Below are 19,712 nucleotides of genomic sequence, written 5' to 3' on the forward strand. Positions count from 1 at the left end.
GGAAAAATCAGCATGTGTTTCAAATAACACTTCATGCACCTGCAGTATACAACAGGCTGCATGAAACTCTTCCACACATGTAATGTAGATTAAGCGTCAATGTTGTATTGGTGCAGTCAAAATTCCTCATCTCCAAGTGTCAGCTTGGGTTAGTTCGTAGTAACCATGTCTCTGAGCTCCCCTTGTTGACTGCAACACATATCAAAGCTGACATTTCAGTGCCATACTGAGGAAATACTGCATTGTTGCTGTCTTTTAAATCAAATGTTAAACTGAGGTCCCATGGCACTATTCAAAGAATAGCAGAGAGTTCTATCAGTGCCCTAGCCAGCATTTATCCTTGAACCAACACCACCAAAACAGATTGGGGCAGAAATTCCAGCCTCCCGGGTCCGTACTGATTGTCTATGGACCCGGGAAGGCATCGCAAAAGCCGTTTTTCCACACACAATGCGCATGCACTGAAAACCAGCTTTTCCAATCTGTCAAGCACAGATCTTCCATATCTCAGGAGCGAGGACATTTGCATGGGCAAGATTGCGGAATTTACCTTTATTCTGCCCAGCAAATGTCCTCAAAACTCTTGCGCCTGATAAAAGCAGGCGCATAGCCTACTTTTCCAGGTGTAAGAGTTTTAAAATACACAAAAACATTTTAAAATAAAATTATAAACACACATTTTATTGTTAAAAACCCTCCCCAATATGGTAAGTATATTTTAAACTATAATTTAAAAAACTTTATTTTTTTTTAAATCGGAAAAATATATATTTTTTAAATACCGGTATATAAATAACTAATTTAAATTAATAAAAATATGTGGTGTATTTTTTCTATTTTTTATTATTGGTTTTATGTGTTTGGGGGCTGTTTCTCATTCATAATAATGGGAACTCCAACTTACGGATTGAGAACATACTTTACCTGATTGGCTGCCCAGAGCCATGTGACTGCAGCTCCAGCCCTGCGTACGTCCTGCGATGCGCAGTCAGTGGCCTCAGGACCGGGGACTCGCGTGGGTGCAGCAGGATAAGGTAAGTACGCATTTTTTCTACTCAATCGCCTGCGGGAAGCAGCCGACCGGGATTTCTGGGCCATTAACTGTTCATTTATCGCGTTGCTACTTGTAGGGAAATGATATGGTGTCAGCAGATATAATTTCTTTCTCCTCATCAATGTTACAGCATATCCAAGTCTTTAATTTGTATACTGTGCGATGAGTAGATTACCCTTAATCACAGGCAGTTCACCACAGCATCAGCTGCATTCATTGCTGCTCCACCAGTGCTGATTCTTCACCCTCAACTCATAGGAATTGCTAGAATTAGTCTACAACAGACCCAGAAATGACACAAGAAAACCCCCAGTGGTGGCGAGCTTTGGGAACCAAAGGTCCAAAGTCACCCGGTCCTCCCAATCATGCTACACTCACCACGTCATGTCTCAAATGAATCATATATTGGATCTTAAAATGTTATTCTCTGAAATAAATGTATCTAATTTGCATTTGAATTCATCAATACTAACTACTTCCTCTGTCTCTTCAGCCATGAACTCATTGAATGGCGGTGCAGGCTAGAAGGGCTGAATGGCCTGCTCCTGCACCTATTTTCTATGTTTCTATGTTTCTATGTCTCCCGAGGGAGCCTGTTCCATACCACTCGCTCGCTAAAATATTGGCCTCGATATTTACTAGGGGGCAGGATCAGTGCGTGGGATCCCAGTAGCGGGCGGCACCCCCGAAGAGTTTGGACATGTGGAGGCCCTGCCGATCTTAAATAAAAGTTCCCCGAGTCCCACCAGACACCCGGCCAGACTCCTTACCTGGCTGGCAGGCAGGTGCAGGAGGCCACACCTGGGGAATCTTGGGAAAGGTCCCCGATAGTCAGTGGGAGAAAGGTCTGGAGACGTTGCGGCGAGGGTTACAGTGTGATCGGGGGGAGGGGGGAGGCCCAAGGACTCCTCGAGGGACCTGCTCCTCCTGGCCCACAAGGAGTGCAAACAGAAGGAAGTTTTTTAACACTTACCGTAACCACTTCTGACCAGTGGGCTCCTCCCGCCGTAGTTCTGCTGCCGGGCAGAAAACAGTGCAAGACTCCCCCTCATTTGACGTTAATAATAAGTTATGATGAGGTTACCGGGTCGCGACTTGTGCGTTTTGAGTAGGCCTCCGCCTGCCTTTAGCAGGAGCCTTGTCGATTGCCTGCATCAACACTATTAATGTTACAGCGCAGCAGCCGAGAGCACGGTGGGGTGGAGGTAGGATCGGGATTTTACCTATTTTAATATTGCGGCCAATGTTTCCGCAGATTAGTTTTGAATTTACCACCTTTCAAGCTCAGGCCGTGTCCTCTGGTTCAACTGTTCTGGACAAGTTGAAGCTGCTCGTCATGATCAACATTATCTAGCCCATTTAGAATCCTATAAACAGCAATCATATCACCTCGCAACCTTCTCTTTTCCAGAGAGAACATGCCCAATTTACACAATCACTCCTCATAATCCAATCCCTCCATTCCCTCATTCATTCTGGTAGCTTCTGTATCCTGTCAATAGCTGTAATATCCTGTCTGTACTTTGGCAACCAAAACTATACACAGTATTCCTAGTGCTGTCACACCAATGATTTATAAAGTGGCAGGATTACCTCACTATTTTGGATCAATATTGACTCACTGCCACTAAGCATTGTTGCGATAGCTTCAATTTACTGGCAATTAAGACCCCCAGACCTCTCTCACTTTCCATGCGAATTATTTTCTTTCTATTTAAATAATAGTCCTTCCTTGAATTTTTTCTCCCCATGTGAAGCACTGGCCATTCAGCCCAACAGGTCCATGCTGATGTTTGTGCTCCACACGAGCTTCCTTCCTTATTTAAACCTATCAGCTTATCCTTCTATTCCTTTCTGCCTCATGTGGTTATCTAGCTTCCCCTTAACTGCATCTATGCTGTTTGCCTCAATTACTCCTTGGGCCGGATTTTCGTCGAAAACGGTAGTGGTACGTGAAACTTACCATTCGCGCTGCGCTACCGTTTTTAGCCCGAACTTGCGGCTTTTACATCTCGTTAAGGGAGGCATTGCACAAGCATTCGCGGCGCAAACCCCGAGTTTTGGAAACTTTAGTCTGGGGCCAGGAGTGCTGCGAGAGGCGCCTTGGGAGGGGGGAAAACAAAAACAAAAAATCCCCCAAAACATTTACAAGACTCTTATCCATCGCTGAAAAAAAAATTAATAAAAACTTTAACTTACCTTTTTTGCAGGTTTTCATACTTACCGCTGCTGGCAGGGCTGCACCAACAGGTTTGACCTGTCGCTGTTCTGGATGTGGCGTACGGGTCGGGAGAGAGCCAAAACACAGACGCAAACGCAATCCGAGTCGTTGCACGTTGGCGCACCTCTCCCTGCCGGTACTTGGAAGCGCTGCTGCAAGCAGGTATCTGAAGATCCCGCCCGGGCTTTGCGACCGGGTTTTCACCGCGGAGGGTCAAATCGCGGTGAAAATCCGGCCCCTTGTGATAGCGAGTTCTACATTCTCAACACTCTCTGGATAAAGAAGATTCTCCTGAACTCCCTATTGAATTTATTAGTGACTATCTTATATTTATGGCCTCTAGTTGTGGACTCCTCCACAAGTACAAACATCTTTTCCATGTCTACCCTATCAAACCTTTTCATAACCTTAAAGACCTCCATCAAGTCACCCCTCAGCCTTCTCTTTTCTGGAGAAAAGAGACCCAGCCTGTTCAATCTTTCCTGATAAGTATAATCTCTCAGTTTCATCCTTGTAAATCTTTCTTGCACCTTCTCCAGTGCCTCTATAACCTTTTTATATCATGGAGCCAAGAAGTTCAACATAACCTCAAAACCAAAATACTGCGGACGCTGGAAATCTGAGTTAGAAACAGAAAATGCTGGAAATACATCTGTGGAGAGAGAAAAACAGTGTTAACATTTCAGGTTGATGACTTTTAAGTTTTGACAGAAGGTCATCAACGTGAAACGTTAACGCTGTTTCTCTCTCCGCAGATCCTGCCTGACCTTCTGAGTACTTTCAGGATTTTCTGTTTTTATTTAATGTAACTTTTCTACTTTTCAATTCTATCCCTCGAGAAAGTTTATTAATGTATTCTTGTATTTTACCGGTCACTTCTCTGCCCAATTCCCAAATGTATTCAAACCCTCCAATAGCTTATCCCATTCAGCTTCAATTCCTACTTTAATATTTTACTCCGTTAACAACGTGAGCATGGCAAGATTGGCTGTTCCCGACTCTCGAATTTAAACATCTTTCTAAGCAATGCTGACATGTTCTGCGAGAAGCCACCCAACTGGGTTTGTTTTTGCTTGCATTAATTATATATTGAATACACTGGGCCTGTTTAATACTGATTGTGTAACAGTCATGAGCTGTACACTGAATAGAAAACAAGCACAGATTGAGCAACGAGCTGTGCCAACAGCAGGAAAACATAAATTAAGGGATGAGGTTGTGTCTGAAATCATAGCAAACACAGATGGGGAGGACAGTGGGACGTGCCTGTAATTCACAATATAAACCGATTGAGGACAGTGAGCGTGTCTGTAATTCACAATACACACCAAACTGGAGTTTAGAAGGATGAGAGGGGATCTCATAGAAACATATAAAATTCTGATGGGACTGGACAGATTAGATGCAGGAAGAATGTTCCCAATGTTGGGGAAGTCCAGAACCAGGGATCACAGTCTAAGGATAAGGGGTAAGCCATTTAGGACTGAGATGAGGAGAAACTTCTTCACTCAGAATTGTGAACCTGTGGAATTCTCTACCACAGAAAGTTGTTGAGGCCAGTTCATTAGATATATTCAAAAGGGAGTTAGATATGGCCCTTACAGCTAAAGGGATCAAGGGGTATGGAGAGAAAGCAGGAAAGGGGTACTGAGATGAATGATCAGCCATGATCTTATTGAATGGTGGTGCAGGCTCGAAGGGCCGAATGGCCTACTCCTGCACCTATTTTCTATGTTTCTATGTTTCTGTTGGGGAGAGTGAGTGTGATCGTAATTCACAATACACACCGATTGGTGGTGGGGGTTGTACCTGAAAACAGCAATGGGAGGAGGTTCTGTTAAACATTTTTCTGAATTTGACCGATAATTGCGCTATTACACACACCAACTGGGATGGTGCACTAGTGAGGCATTACTATTCCTTGGGAAATATATGCAAATAGAGTGAGTGCTAGCATAATTGGCAGTACAATGATACCAGACCAGGGGATTTGAAACCATCATAATGATCCCTACAGCATCCAATTATGCTCAACACTTGGGTCCTATCACATGGGACAGGAGATGCAGACACTCTAAATCCTAAAAAGAGTTATTAACAGAAGAATCCAAATGTCTCACTCTATACCCAACTGCTAATTTCCCATTACTGAAAATTAACTAAGGTTTCCAGTCTCCCCCGATGGATCAGTTAAAAGCAGTGTGTAACTGAGACATACAGACCAGAAGGTACTGTGCTGATGTAGCTGTCTTCAACTGGTGTTGACCTCTGGGCTGAGGTGGCAGGGTGGAGACTTTTCTCTAATGCCGCAAGGATTTCATTCGTGACCACTGAACGCAGAAAGACATGCGGCATTCCAAACATCCTGATAATTAAATACTCAACCACTGGTGAACTCTTAGTGAAATAACAAGTCCTTGATGATGCACGAATAGAGCTACGAAAGAATAAAGAAATAAAGACTTGTATTTACATAGTGCCTTTCATCCTAAAGCATTTTACAGCCAATGAAGTACTTTTGAAGTGTAGTCACTGTTGTACTGTAGGTATTATGGCAGCCAATATATGCATAGCAAGCTCCCTCAAACAGCAATGAAATAAATGACTAGATAATCTGTTTTAGGTTTTGATTGAAGGACACCAGAAGAATTCCCCTGCTTTTTAAATAGTACCGTGGGACCTTTTACATTCATCTGAGCAGGCAGATGGGGCCTTGGTTAACGCCTCATCTGAAAGAATTACTTTCTCGACAGTGCAGCACTCCCTCAGTACTGCAGTGGAACTGACAGCCTGGATTATGGGCTGAAGGCTCTGGAGTAAGGCTTGAATCTAAGACTGTCTGACTCAGAGGTGAGTTGTCACTGAGCCAAGACCAACACCGTGCTAACTCTGTCGATGAGGCTTTGTCTATTTCTGCAGCACACAATTGCAGAAATGGATATTCAATCCCTGCTCTGTACTGAGTTAGATGACCTCATCAACTAGTGCAGTCTGTCAAGACACTGTTATTAGTATCCCTGGGCGAGGGAAAGGAAAAAATTGCCGCCAGGGTTCCTGCTCTTGACTCAGTGGCCTCAACTGGAGGGTGCCTGTGTGGGATAATGAGCAAAGACAACAGCAAACTCAGCTACAATGTGTCCCCCCGTGAAACTGAACAGCCCACTGACACACTCTGTACACACTCAGATGTAAAGAATGGCCACTTGAGCAAGTTACTAAAGGGCCAGCCAATTCAGCACGTCAACGACTTCAGCAGAAAAGGGTGAAGGGGAAGAAAATGAACAAAAGAAAACACACCACCAGAATCTCAGTTAACATGATCCAAAACATTTTGTGATATAATGTATAAAGTATCGAGATTTAACACAATGAACAGAGACTTCATGGAAACATAAGATAAGAAATAGGAGCAGGAGTAGACCATTTAACCCGTCGAGCATACTCCGCCATTCAATGAGATCATGGCTGATCATGCAACTTCAGTACACCATTCCTGCCTTCTCTCCATACCCCCTGATCCCTTCAGCTGTAAGGGCCACATCTAACTCCCTTTTGAATATATCCAACGAACTGGACTCAACAACTTTCTGTGGTAGAGAATTCCACAGGTTCACAATTCTCTGGGTGAAAAAGTTTCTCCTCATCTCGGTCCTATATGGCTTACACCTTATCCTTAGACTGTGACCCCTGGTTCTGGACTTCCCCAACATCGGGAACATTCTTCCTGCATCTAACCTGTCCAATCCCATCAGAATTTTATATGCTTCTATGAGATCCCCTCTCATTCTTCTAAATTGCAGTGAATATAAGCCTAGTTGATCGAGTCTTTCTTCATATGTCAGTCCTGCCATCCCGGGAATCAGTCTGGTGAACCTTCGCTGCACTCACTCAAAAGCAAGAATGTCCTTCCTCAGATTAGGAGACCAAAACTGCACACAATACTCAAGGTGTAGTCCACCAAGGTCCTGTACAACTGCAGTAAGACCTCCCTGCTCCTATACTCAAATCTTCTAGCTATGAAGGTCAACATGCCATTTTCTTTCTTTATTGCCTACTGTACCTGCATGCCTACTTTCAATGACTGATGTACCATGACACCCAGGTCTCGTTGCACCTCCCCTTTTACTAATCTGTCGCCATTCAGATAATAATCTGTCTTCCTGTTTTTGCCACCAAAGTGGATAACCTCACACTTATCCACATTATACTGCATCTGCCATGCATTTGCCCACTCACCTAACCTGTCCAAGTCACCCTGCAGCCTCTTAGCATCCTCCTCACAGCTCACACTGCCACCCAGCTTAGTGTCATCTGCAAACTTGAGAGATATTACATTCAATTCCTTCGTCTAAATCATTAATGTATACTTTAAATAGCTGGGGTCCCAGCACTGAACCTTGCAGTACCCCACTAGTCACTGCCTGCTATTCTGAAAAGGACCTGTTTATTCCGACTCTTTGCTTCCTGTCTGACAACCAGTTCTCTATCCACGTCAATACATTACCCCCAATCCCATGTGCCTTAATTTTGCACACTAATCTCTTGTGTGGGATCTTGTCAAAAGTCTGTTAAAAGTCCAAATGCACCACATGCACTGGTTCTCCCTTATCCACTCTACTAGTTACATCCTCAAAAAATTCTAGATTTGTCAAGCATGATTTCCCTTTCATAAATCCATGCTGACTTGGACCGATCCTGTCACTGCTTTCCAAATGCGCTGCTATTACATCTTTAATAATTGATTCTAGCATTTTCCCCACTACCGATGTCAGGCTAACCGGTCTATAATTCACTGTTTTCTCTCTCCCTCCTTTTTTGAAAAGTTGGGTTATATTAGCTACCCTCCAATCAATAGGAACTGATCCTGAGTACATGGATGTTGGAAAATGACGATCAATGCATCTACTATTTCTAGGGCTACTTCCTTAAGTACTCTGGGATGCAGACTATCAGGCCCTGGGGATTTATCGGCCTTCAATCCCATCCATTTCCCTAACACCATTTAATGACTAATAAGGATTTCCCTCAGTTCCCCCTTCTCACTAGACCTAGTATTTTCAGGAGGTTATTCGTGTCTTCCTTCGTGAAGACAGAAAAAAAGTATTTGTTCAATTGGTCTGCCATTTCCTTGTTCCCCATTATGAATTCATCTGATTCTGACTGCAAGGGACCTACATTAGTCTTCACTAATCTTTTTCTCTTCACATATCTACAGAAAGCTTTTGCAGTCAGTTTTTATGTTCCCTGCAAGCTTTCTCTCATACTCTTTTTCCCCCCCTCCTAATTAAGCCCTTTGTCCTCCTCTGCTGAATTCTAAATTTCTCCCAGTCCTCAGCTTTGCTGCTTTTTCTGGCCAATTTATATGACTCTTCCTTGGATTTAACACTATCCCGAATTTCCCTTGTTAGCCACGGTTGAGCCACCTTCCCCGTTTTATTTTTACGCCAGACAGGGATGTACAATTGTTGTAGTTCATCCATGTGATCTTTAAATATATGACATTGCCTATCTACCGTCAACCCTTTAAGTATCATTCGCCAGTCTATTCTAGCCAACTCACGTCTCATACCATCAAAGTTACCTTTCCTTAAGTTCAGGATCCTAGTCTCTGAATTAACTGTGTTATTCTCCACCTTAAAGAAGAATTCTACCATATTATGGCCACTCTTCCCCAAGGGGCCTCGCAAGACAAGATTGCTAATTAATCCTCTCTTATTACACAAGACCCAGTCTCAGATGGCCTGCTCTCTAGTTGGTTCCTCGACATATTGGTTAGAAAACCATCCCTTATACACTCCAGAAACTCCTCCTCCACAGTATTGCTACCAGTTTGGTTAGCCCAATCCATAAGTAGATTAAAGTCACCCATGATAACTGCATGCATCCCTAATTTCCTGTTTGATGCCATCCCCAAACTCACTACTATTGTTTGGTGGTCTGTACACAACTCCCACTAACGTTTTCTGCCCTTTAGTTTTTCCCAGCTCTACCCAAAAATTCCACATCATCCAAGCTAATGTCCTTCCTTACTATTGCGTTAATCTCCTCTTTAACCAGTAACGCTACCCCACCTCCTTTTCCTTTCCGTCTTTCCTTCCTGAATATTGAATACCTCTGGATGTTGAGTTCTCAGCCTTGGTCACCCTGGAGCCATGTCTCCGTAATCCCAATTACATCATATTCGTTAACAGCTATCTGCGCAGTTAATTCATCCACCTATTACGAATGCCCCTCGCACTGAGACTCAGAGCCTTCAGATTTGTTTTTTTAACACTCTTTGTCCTTTTAGAATTATGTTGTAATGTGGCCCTTTTTGATTTTTGAATTGATTTCTCTGCCCTTCACTCTTCCTTTTCTCCTTCCTACCATTTGCTTCTGTCCCCTTTTTACTTCCCTCTGCCTCCCTGCATAGATTCCCCTGCCATATTAGTTTAACCCCTCCCCAACAGCACTAGCAAACACTCCGCCTAGGACATCGGTTCCAGTTCTGCCCAGGTGCAGACTGTCTGGTTTGTACTGGTCCCACCTTCCCCAGAACCGGTTCCAATGTCCCAGGAATTTGAACCCCTCCCCCTTGCACCATTCCTCAAGCCACGTAGCCATCTGAACTATCCTGCTATTCCTACTCTGATTAGCACGTGGCACTGGTAGCAATCCTGAGATTACTACCTTTGAGGTCCTATTTTTTAATTTAACTCCTAGCTCCCTAAATTCAGCTTGTAGGACCTCTATATCGTTGGTACCTATATGCACCACGACAGCTGGCTGTTCACCCTCCCCGTCCAGAATGCCCTGCAGCTGCTCAGAGACATCCTTGACCCTTGCATCAGGGAGGCAACATACCATCCTGGAGTCACGTTTGCTGCCGCAGAAACGCCTATCTATTCCCCTTACAATGGAATCCCCTTACAATAGAATCCCCTATCACCATAGCTCTCCCACTCTTTTTCCTGCCCTCCTGTGGAGCAGAGTCACCCCTGGTGCCATGAACTTGGCTGCTGCTGCCGTCCCCTGATGAGCAACCTCCCTCAATAATATTTAAAACGGTATATCTGTTTTGGAGGGAAGTGACCGCAGGGGACCCCTGCACTACCTTCCTTCCACTGCTCTTCTGGATGGTCACCCATTCCCTATCTGCCTGCGTAACCTTTACCTGCGGTGTGACCCGCTCACTAAACGTGCTATCCACAACGTCCTCAGCATCGCGGATACTCCAGAGTGAATCCATGCACAGCTCCAGTACCGCAATGCGGTCTGACAGGAGCTGAAGCTGGACACGCTTCCCGCACACATAGTAGCCAGGGACACCCGAACAGCTCCTCCTCGGCGGAGCCCCGCCTGGGCAGCTCCTTCTCGGCGGGGCCCTGTCCGGGCAGCTCCTCCTCAGCGGGGCCCCATCCGAGCAGTTTCTCCATGGCGGGGACAGCCCGAACAGTCCATCCATGGCGAGGACCACTCGAACAGTTCCTCCTCGGCGGGGCCGGTGGCTCGAACAGCACCTCGGCGGCAACCCCCTTTTCTGATGTTCCTAAATCCGGAAATACCCGAACCTGGGCAGGGGTGTTTCCGGATTTGTGACGTCAGTCAGACGATACAAAGTTCGGAAAAACGTGGAATCCGGAATGGCCTCGGTCCCGAGCATTCCGGATTCTGGACGCTGCACCTGTATATCCTTCCTTAGGTAAGGAGACCAAAACTGTACACAATACTCCAGGTACGGTCTCACCAGGGCCCTATATAATTGCAGTAAGAGGTCTTTACTTTTATACCTAAATCCTCACGTAATAAACAACAACAACTTGTATTTATATAGCGTCTTTAACATAATGAAATGTCCCAAGGCGCTTCACAGGAGTATTTTGCAATAAAAATTTGGCACTGAGCCGTATAAGTAGAAATTAGCGCAGGTGACCAAAAGCTTGGTTAAAGAGATATGTTTTAAGGTAGGCCAACATACCATTTACTTTCTTAATTGCTTACTGTACCTGCATGTTAACTTTTAGTGATTTGTATACAAGGACACTGAGGTTCCTCTGAACATCAACATTTCCCAACCTCTCACTGTTTTAAAAAATACTCTTCTTTTCTATTTTTCCTACTAAAGTGGATAACTTCACATTTCTCTACATTCCATTCCATTTGCCGTGTTCTTGTCCATTCACTTAGCCTGTCTATAGCCCCTTGAAGCCTCTTTGCCTCCTCCTCACAACTTACATTCCCACCTAGTTTTGTAGGTTTATCTCCCCTCAATTCTAACAATAGCTGTAAAATTTATGTGAAGTAAAGCTATAGCAACCATCTTTAATGATGGCAACAATAACAGCATCAGCTATATGCACTGAGCATGGAAAGAGTTAAACTTGCAGACTTTGTACTCTTCAAGCTTTCAAATTCTCAGCAAGTCTCCCAAGGTATTGTGAAAGTGAGAAAGATGCACTAGGAACTCTTCTCCCTGTGATTGTCACAAAGTTACACAGAATTTGAGCGCTGGCCTTTTCTCAATCCAGCCGATAAGTGTCATTTGTAGCTTTCAACAGGCTATGATTCATAACATAGGCAAAAAGGAGCACCATGCAATCCCAGCCCCAATCTTCATCAGTCCAATCTTAGCAACAAGCTTTCAAAGGAGCAGTGCACTTCTGGAGCAGTTTCAGGCACAGTTACATTGATGCGATATATACGTTTGGTCAATTCTGGAGAATATGAAAGAATGAGGCAGCTAACTGTGCAAACTGCCACACAGCTCCGGGAGGGGGAATGCTCCTGGGCTTCATTTTGCAGGCTTTGAAGAGGTATATTCATGAAGTTTGAGTTTTAATCATTTTCAGGTCTGCACACACATTGTCGTCAAGTTATCCAGCTAAATATGGAGAGTAATTCAGCCAGCTTTGTCTGTAAGTGTGTGCCTTTAAATTTGACTTAGTGCAATCACCTGCTGGTGCTGACACCTGTTTGGGGTCAGCAGGGTGACGTACTGCTCCCGCTGTTGGCTGCTTCCTTCGGACATTCACCGTAAACACCATTACTTTTTAAAAGCAAGGTTGCACTGCATATATACTTAAAATTAGAAAAACAATGCTTACCTGATTTCTTTCTCACCCCTCCACATTCTCTGTAAAACAAACAGCAGCAGAGAGACATGATTAGTGATGTGTGTGAGGAAGGTGAGACCTGAGCTTGAACCTGCAGCTCCCCCCACTTTCTCTCCGTATTCATCATTCAAACATAGGGTGAGACTGAGGCAAGCCTGACTGCAGCACATTCAGAACCAGCGAGCGAGGGGAAAAATAGCTTAACTGCTCCAACAGGGATTGCGGGATCATGTGATCTGCTTTGAGATCATACCATCTACTACTTAAAGGGGCTTGTGTGGTCTATTCATTCAATGTCTAATTCCTCCAGTAACAAATTATTTAAAAATATTTAGTGGGCTTCAAAGTACAATTGCTCAGTGTTAAAAAGCTGCAGCCTTTGAGGAGACAAATGAAATAATCTTGCATTTGTGGTACAGCAGAACCCAGCCTGCTGAAATTACGTTTTACAGTCTAGCCACTGGACAGGATCGCTCAGAGATTAAATCTGCTGTCAGAGTCAAAGGGCATCAAAGAAATAAATACCAAACTCTCCCTGATGACAAGGGTTGAAATGCCAAAATGTGTCTAAAAGTTCAGAGAGAATATCCAGGGCATCAATTCAAATCCTAAATGATGGAACAAATCATCTTTTAACTATCTGCGCAATTCTCTCTATAAATTGGTTAATTGTGATGCACTTGAACATGACTGTGCATCTACTGACTGGGAGAATGGGCCTCATTGTGATAAAGCCCCAAGCTGCCTGGCTCCAGAATTTCATGCCCCAAAGCTAAAGTCTTGTAACGGCACTGACCTCCCATTATCTGCTTGCTCCAGTCAGAAAGCAGCTCTCTGTTCCCAGTATGTGGTACACTAAAGAGACAGGGTTTTATTCAGTGTCTGAATATCAATCTGAATGCTCAGGCATTCAACAACAACCATTCGATGAAGAAAAGTCTCCTGCTCTGTCCCAGGTTGGTGAAAAGCACTTGCCACAATATCATCCACTTACACTCCAGTCCCTCACTTCCCTATTTTGTTGGTTGCTTAAAATAAGTGTCACCTAGTCTCTGGAATATAGTTTACAAAGATAGATTGATCATTAAAATCTAGGATAATCAAAATATAAATTTCAACCACAACCTACGCTACTGGATCAGTGAAATCTAATAATAGTCACTATACGAGTGCACCACGCGGAGGAAGGATGGAGCAGTGAAATCATAGAATAATACAGCACAGGAGGCCATTCAGCCCATCAAGCCTGCGCCGGCTCTATTGAAATATTTTCAGTTAGATGATATTTGCTACAGAATGGCTTCAGAATTATTGGTACCTGTATGATTCAAGAACCATTCACTTGAACGAATACTGCAATGTATGATATTCTTAAGTTAATCACCTCATATTGCTTTCATTACCATAGTAATAAAGTAACTGATGTAAGGTACATTTAGGCCAAAAGATATTTAATTTTATATTACAGAGATAGCAAGAGAGACAAGAGAAGGAGATATAGATATACAGACAGATTCATAGAACTGAACTAGTTAGAAAAGCATTTTCCAGCTCTTTAAAATGATGACCATTTTAGGTAATACAAATATATATGCACGTTAGCTCAGTTTTAAAGTTAGGGAGGAAATACTTTGAAGAAAGGCCTTTCCTGCTGTGAAGTTTCTCCCTGGTTCCCTAAAAAAAAACTCCAGGATATCGATCTAACTTCATCATGTATGTTCAATTATCTTCCAAAAATGACTCACCCATGCTCCTAACATGATTGGAATAGAAGAGTTGAGAATATTTGACCATAACTTTGAACATGTACAGTTTTGCTCTCCTTGCCCAAGGAAGGATATACTTGCATAGAGGGAGTGCAACAAAAGTTCACTAGACTGATTCCTGGGATGAGGAGAGATTGAGTAGACTAGGTCTATATTCCCTTGGGTTTTGGAGAGAGGTGATCTCATTGAAACATATAAAATGCTCAAAGGGCTTGACAAAGTAGATGCTGGGAGGATGACTCCCCAAAGCCTTTCCACAATCTACATGGCACAAGTCAAGAGTGTGATGGAATACTCTCCACTTGCCTGGATGAGTGCAGCTCCAACAACACTTAAGAAGCTCGACACCATCCAGGACCAAGCAGCCCGCTTGTTTGGCTCCCCATCCACCACCTTAAACATTCATTGCCTCCATCACCAGCGCACCATGTCTGCAAGATGCACTGCAGCAACTCACCAAGGTTTCTCCGATAGCACCTCCCAAATCCGCGACCTCCACTACCTAGAAGGACAAGGGCAGCAGACGCATGGGAACACCACCACCTGAAAGTTTCCCTCCAAGTCACACATCATCCTAATTTGGAATTAGGTCGCCATTCCTGGGTCAAAATCTTGGAACTCTCGCTCTAACAGCACTGTGGGAGAACATTCACCACACGGACTGCAGCGGTTCAAGAAGAAGGCTTACCACCACCTTCTCAATGGCAATTAGGAATGGGCAATAATTGCTGTCCTTGCCAGCAACACCCACAGCGCATGAATGAGTAAAATAAATGCTTCCCCTGGCTGGGGAGTTCAGAACCAGGGGTCAGAGGCTCAGAATAGGGGGTTTACCATTTAGGATTGAGATGAGGAGAAATTTCTTCACTCAGAGGGTTGTGAATCTTTGGAATTATCTACTCCAGAGGGCTGTGGAGGCTCAGTCATTGATTTATATTCAAGACAGAGATCGGTAGATTTTGGATTCTAAGGGAACAAAGGGATATGGGGTAGGGAAGGAAGTTGGAATTAGGGTAGATCAGCCATGATCTTATTGAATGGTGGAGCAGGCTCAATGGGCCAAACGGCCTACTCCTGTTTCTTATGCTTTCATGTTCGTAATATTGTTTATTGATTCTTTTGGTAAATTTCACTGTTGCTCTAATCAAGGAATATCAGAATTGAGGAATGGAATATTTTCCGTCCAGTGTCAGCATCAAGAACTCAGTCAGGTACGATCAGGCATGGAATAGATGCAGAATGAAGCTCCTTCATATTAACTTCACCAATTTTACTGATGAGGATTATTAGTTGAGTGTCTCAGGTAAGATTAATTAGACTTGTAGTCTCGTTGGGAGTCACGGTTAATTTATTAAATCTTCTTTGGCAAAGATTTTTGCATTCTATGCCAACAGCAAATACTCAACAACCATCGGAAGAAAAGGGGTACACTGAAATGTTGCAGTGCTGCTTCATGCCACCAGTGGGAGCTATTACTTCAATTGGTCAGTGCGGTTCAATGAGGCAGAAACCTAGGACAGCATCACAAGGGGGATTGGCCCATTAAAATGCCCAAGACCCGATACTTTCAGGTCACAAACATTAGAAATTATCCTACACTGTAAAGATAAAAATGGATCACATTGAGTCTTCTATAATTCTTTCATTTCATCAAAATGTATATTAAACAGAGAGCACCATATATCCTGTGCCCTACATAAAGGGTGGAGAGGCGCCGGCGGAAGGAGTGGGGTGGTGCAGATTTTGTCTGAATATGTGTTTTTGGGATGGGGACAAGTCGCATTTATTGCCCATTCCTAGTTGGTCGAGGTAGAGATAAGTGTTCTCCTTGAATCACTGCAGTCTGTGTTGGAATGCTGTTAGGTAGGTAATTACAGGACATTGACCCAACAATGACTAAGGAACAGAGATTTATGTCCAAATCAGGATGAGTTGTGACTTGGAAGTGATTAGGTTTCCACAACATTGCTGCTCTTGTCCTTCTCAGTGATAAGTTACAGGGAAGGGAGGTATTCTCCATGTAACCTTTGTGTCTTGTAGATTGTATATACTGCAGTCACTGTGCCAATAGTGGAAATCGAGTCCAGAGCAGAAGCACTAATCAAGTGATTGCTCTGTCCTGGATGGTGTGTTGTTGAGGCTTTCAGGAGTCAGGAGTCAATCCCCTGCCCTGCTTTTGGCCAGGGCACTCGCCAATGATAATGCTGATCAGAAAGAAATGGTGGGAGATGGTCATTACCTGGCACTTGTGGCGTGAATGTTACCTGCCACTTGCCAGCCCAAGCCTGGATGTGTTCCAGATCTTGCTGCAGGCTGGCACAAGCTTTATTATCTTCATTACTGCAGTTGTGAATGGAGCTAAACATCATAGAATGGTCGGAGAACAGCTTCACTCTTCAATAAGAACATAAGAACATAAGAAATAGAAGCAGTAGGAAGCCATTTGGCTCCGTGAGCCTGCTCCGCCATTCAATGAGATCATGGCTGATCTGATCATGGACTCAGCTCCACCTCCTTGCCCACGCCCCATAACTCTTTATTTCCTTATCGCACAAAAATCTGCCAATCTCTGCCTTAAATATAGTCAATGACCCAGCCTCCATAGCTCTCTGGGGCAGAGAATTCCATAGATTTACAACCCTCTGAGAGAAGAAATTCCTCCTCATCTCAATTTTAAATGGGCGGCCCCTTATTCTGAGACTATGTCCCCTAGTTTTAGTTTCCCCTATGAGTGGAAATATCCTCTCTGCATCCACCTTGTCGAGCCCCCTCATTATCTTATATGTTTCGATAAGATCACCTCTCATTCTTGTGAACTCCATTGAGTACAGGCCCAACCTACCTTCATAAGTCAACCCCCTCATCTCCGGAATCAACCTAGTGAACCTTCTCTGAACAGCCTCCAATGCAAGTATATCTGTCCTTAAATACGGAGACCAAAACTGTATGCAGTACTCTAGGTGTAGCCTCACCAATACCCTGTATAGTTGTAGCAGGACTTCCCTGCTTTTATACTCCATCCCCCTTGCAATAAAGGTCAACATTCCATTTGCCTTCCTGATGACTTGCTGTACCTGCATACTAACTTTTTATGTTTCATGCACGAGGACCTCCAGGTCCCCCTGTATTACAGCACGTTGCAATTTTTCTCCATTTAAATTATATTTTGCTTTTCTATTTTTCTGCTGAAGTAGATAATCTCACATTTTCCCACATTATACTTCACCTGCCAAATTTTTGCCTGCTCACTTAGCCTGTCTATATCTCTTTGCAGATTTTTTGTGTCCTCCTCACATGCTGTCCCACGCATCTTTGTATCATCAGCAAACTTGGCTACATTACACTCGGAATCTTCATCCAAGTCATTAAAATAGATTGAAAATAGTTGAGGCCCCAGCACTGATCCCTGCAGCAACCCACTAGTCACTGTTTGCCAGCCTGAAAATTACCCATTTATCTCGACTCTCTGTTTTCTGTTAGTTAGCCAATCCTCTATCCATGCTAATATATTACCCCCAACCCCATGAACTTTTATCTTGTGCCGTAACCTTTTATGTGGCACCTTATCGAATGCCTTCTGGAAATCTAAATACACCACATCCACTGGTTCCCCCTTATCACCCCATGACGGGAAGGTTGTTGATGAAGCAGCTGAGGATGCTGCCCTGAAGAAAGCTTGCAGTGATGCACTGGGACCTCAATGATTAGCCTCCAACATCCAAAATTATCTTCCTGTATAAGAGGTATGGCTCTAGCCACTGGAGGCTTGCCCCACTGATTTAATCCTACCAGGGCTCCTTGGTACTACACTTGTTTGAATTATGTTTGATGTTAAGGGCAGCTACTCTCACCTCTCCAGCGCGTGTATTCATGTTTGGATTAAGGCTGTGATGAGGTCTGAAGCCAACTGGTTCTGGCAGAATTTGAACTGAGCCCTTGTGAGCAGGCTATTGGTCAGTAGGTGTAGCTTAATGGCACTATTGATAACTCCTTCCATCACTTTATAGAAGATTGGGAGAAGACAGTTAGGGCAGTAATTGACCAGTTTAGATTTATCCTGTTTATTTGTAAATAAAACTTCCCGGGCCTATTGTTGGGTAGATGCCAGTATCAAAGCTGTACTGGAACAGCTTGACTAGGTAAGTGCGGTGCACAGGTCTTCAGGACTACAGCAGGGATGTTGTCAATGTCCATTACCTTAACAGAAATGATGAGCACAAGGTGTAAAAAATCACAGAGAATCTAGTGAAAATGTCATGCAGTTTAATCACAATTTTTCTGGCCTACGTTTCTTGTTTCCAGTTTGAGAGCACAAACAGCCCAGATCAGTAACGAGCAAAGTTGCTCCAAAATAAAATTATAATAACACAAAACAAATATAATTCTCTGAGGGAGTCTGTGCTGAAAACTAGTCCACAGAGAATTATTCTATGGATTATGGAGCCAATTATGAATGGCAAGTGCGATAAGTATCTGAGAGTTAATGTGAAGTGAGCAGATTTCTAATGTAGTAATTCTCTGGTCTCCCTGGGGACTGCCCAGGAAATGGATCCATGTGGATGAAAGGCAGACATTCTGACCCTCACACTCCAGAGTAATACTCCCTGAACCTGCATAACAGTTGCATGTCCTGCACAAACCAATGACAAGAGGTTGATTCAACAACAAGGATTTCTGTAAAGCAATGTATGGCAATCAGGGCAGCACATCAAAAGCAGGAAAATGTGAGAGCATCAGCAACAAGATAAGAAAATGTTTGGAGCAGTGGTCTCAGCCAAACTGTAGTAAGCGCATAATGATTTCTGTAACAATCACCACACTTCAGCCTGGCCATGACTCTGTTTATAAACCCTTTTAGGATCGATGGGCAGAACCCAAGTCTCCAACACTCTGTATTTTTGCTGGTAATCAGGAACCAACAGGCAGCACTATTTCAGGCCAGGATCATAGAAATTTACCGCATGGAAGGAAGCCATTTCGGCCCATCCTGTCCATGCCGGCTGACCAAGAGCTATCCAGCCACTCCCACTTTCCAGCTCTTGATCCGTAGCCCTGTTGGTTACAGTACTTCAAGTGCACATCCCAAGTATTTTTTTAAATGTGGCAAGGGTTTCTGTGTCTACCACCCTTTCAGGCAGTGAGTTCCAGACCCCCACCACCCTCTAGGTGAAAAGATTTCCCTTCAAATCCCCTCTAAACCTCCCCCCAATTACTTTACATCTATGCCCCCTGGTCGTTGACCCCTCTGCTAAGGGAAATAGGTCCTTCCTATCCACTCTATCTAGGCCCCTCATAATTTTATACACCTCAAAAAAGGTCTCTCCTCAGCCTCCTCTGTTCCAAAGAATGGAGATGATTGGGTAGGAACATAGGAAGAGTAGACCCTTCAGCCCCACCAGCCTGTTCCACCATTCAATGACATCATGGATGATCTGTGACCTAACACCATATACCCACCTTTGGCCCATATCCCTTAATACCTTTGGTTAATAAAAAGCTTTCAATCTTAGATTTAAAATGAACAATTGCTCTAGCATCAATTGCCATTTGCGGAAGAGAGTTCCAACCTTCTACCACCC

The 19,712-nt window shown here is 43.8% G+C and overlaps 1 protein-coding gene across 1 annotated transcript in view; it reads right to left on the minus strand.

Moving 5' to 3' along the window:
- Nucleotides 1-19,712, minus strand: part of sh3pxd2aa (SH3 and PX domains 2Aa) — a 482,983-nt gene that overhangs the window by 206,981 nt on the left and 256,290 nt on the right. Inside the window, exon 6 of the mRNA XM_070876344.1 lies at nt 12,359-12,387. Coding sequence (XP_070732445.1) covers nt 12,359-12,387 — 29 coding nt within the window. The remainder of the gene's footprint in view (nt 1-12,358; nt 12,388-19,712) is intronic.

Source organism: Pristiophorus japonicus, chromosome 3 (genome assembly GCF_044704955.1).
Source record: "Pristiophorus japonicus isolate sPriJap1 chromosome 3, sPriJap1.hap1, whole genome shotgun sequence".
Classification (NCBI taxonomy): domain Eukaryota; kingdom Metazoa; phylum Chordata; class Chondrichthyes; family Pristiophoridae; genus Pristiophorus; species Pristiophorus japonicus.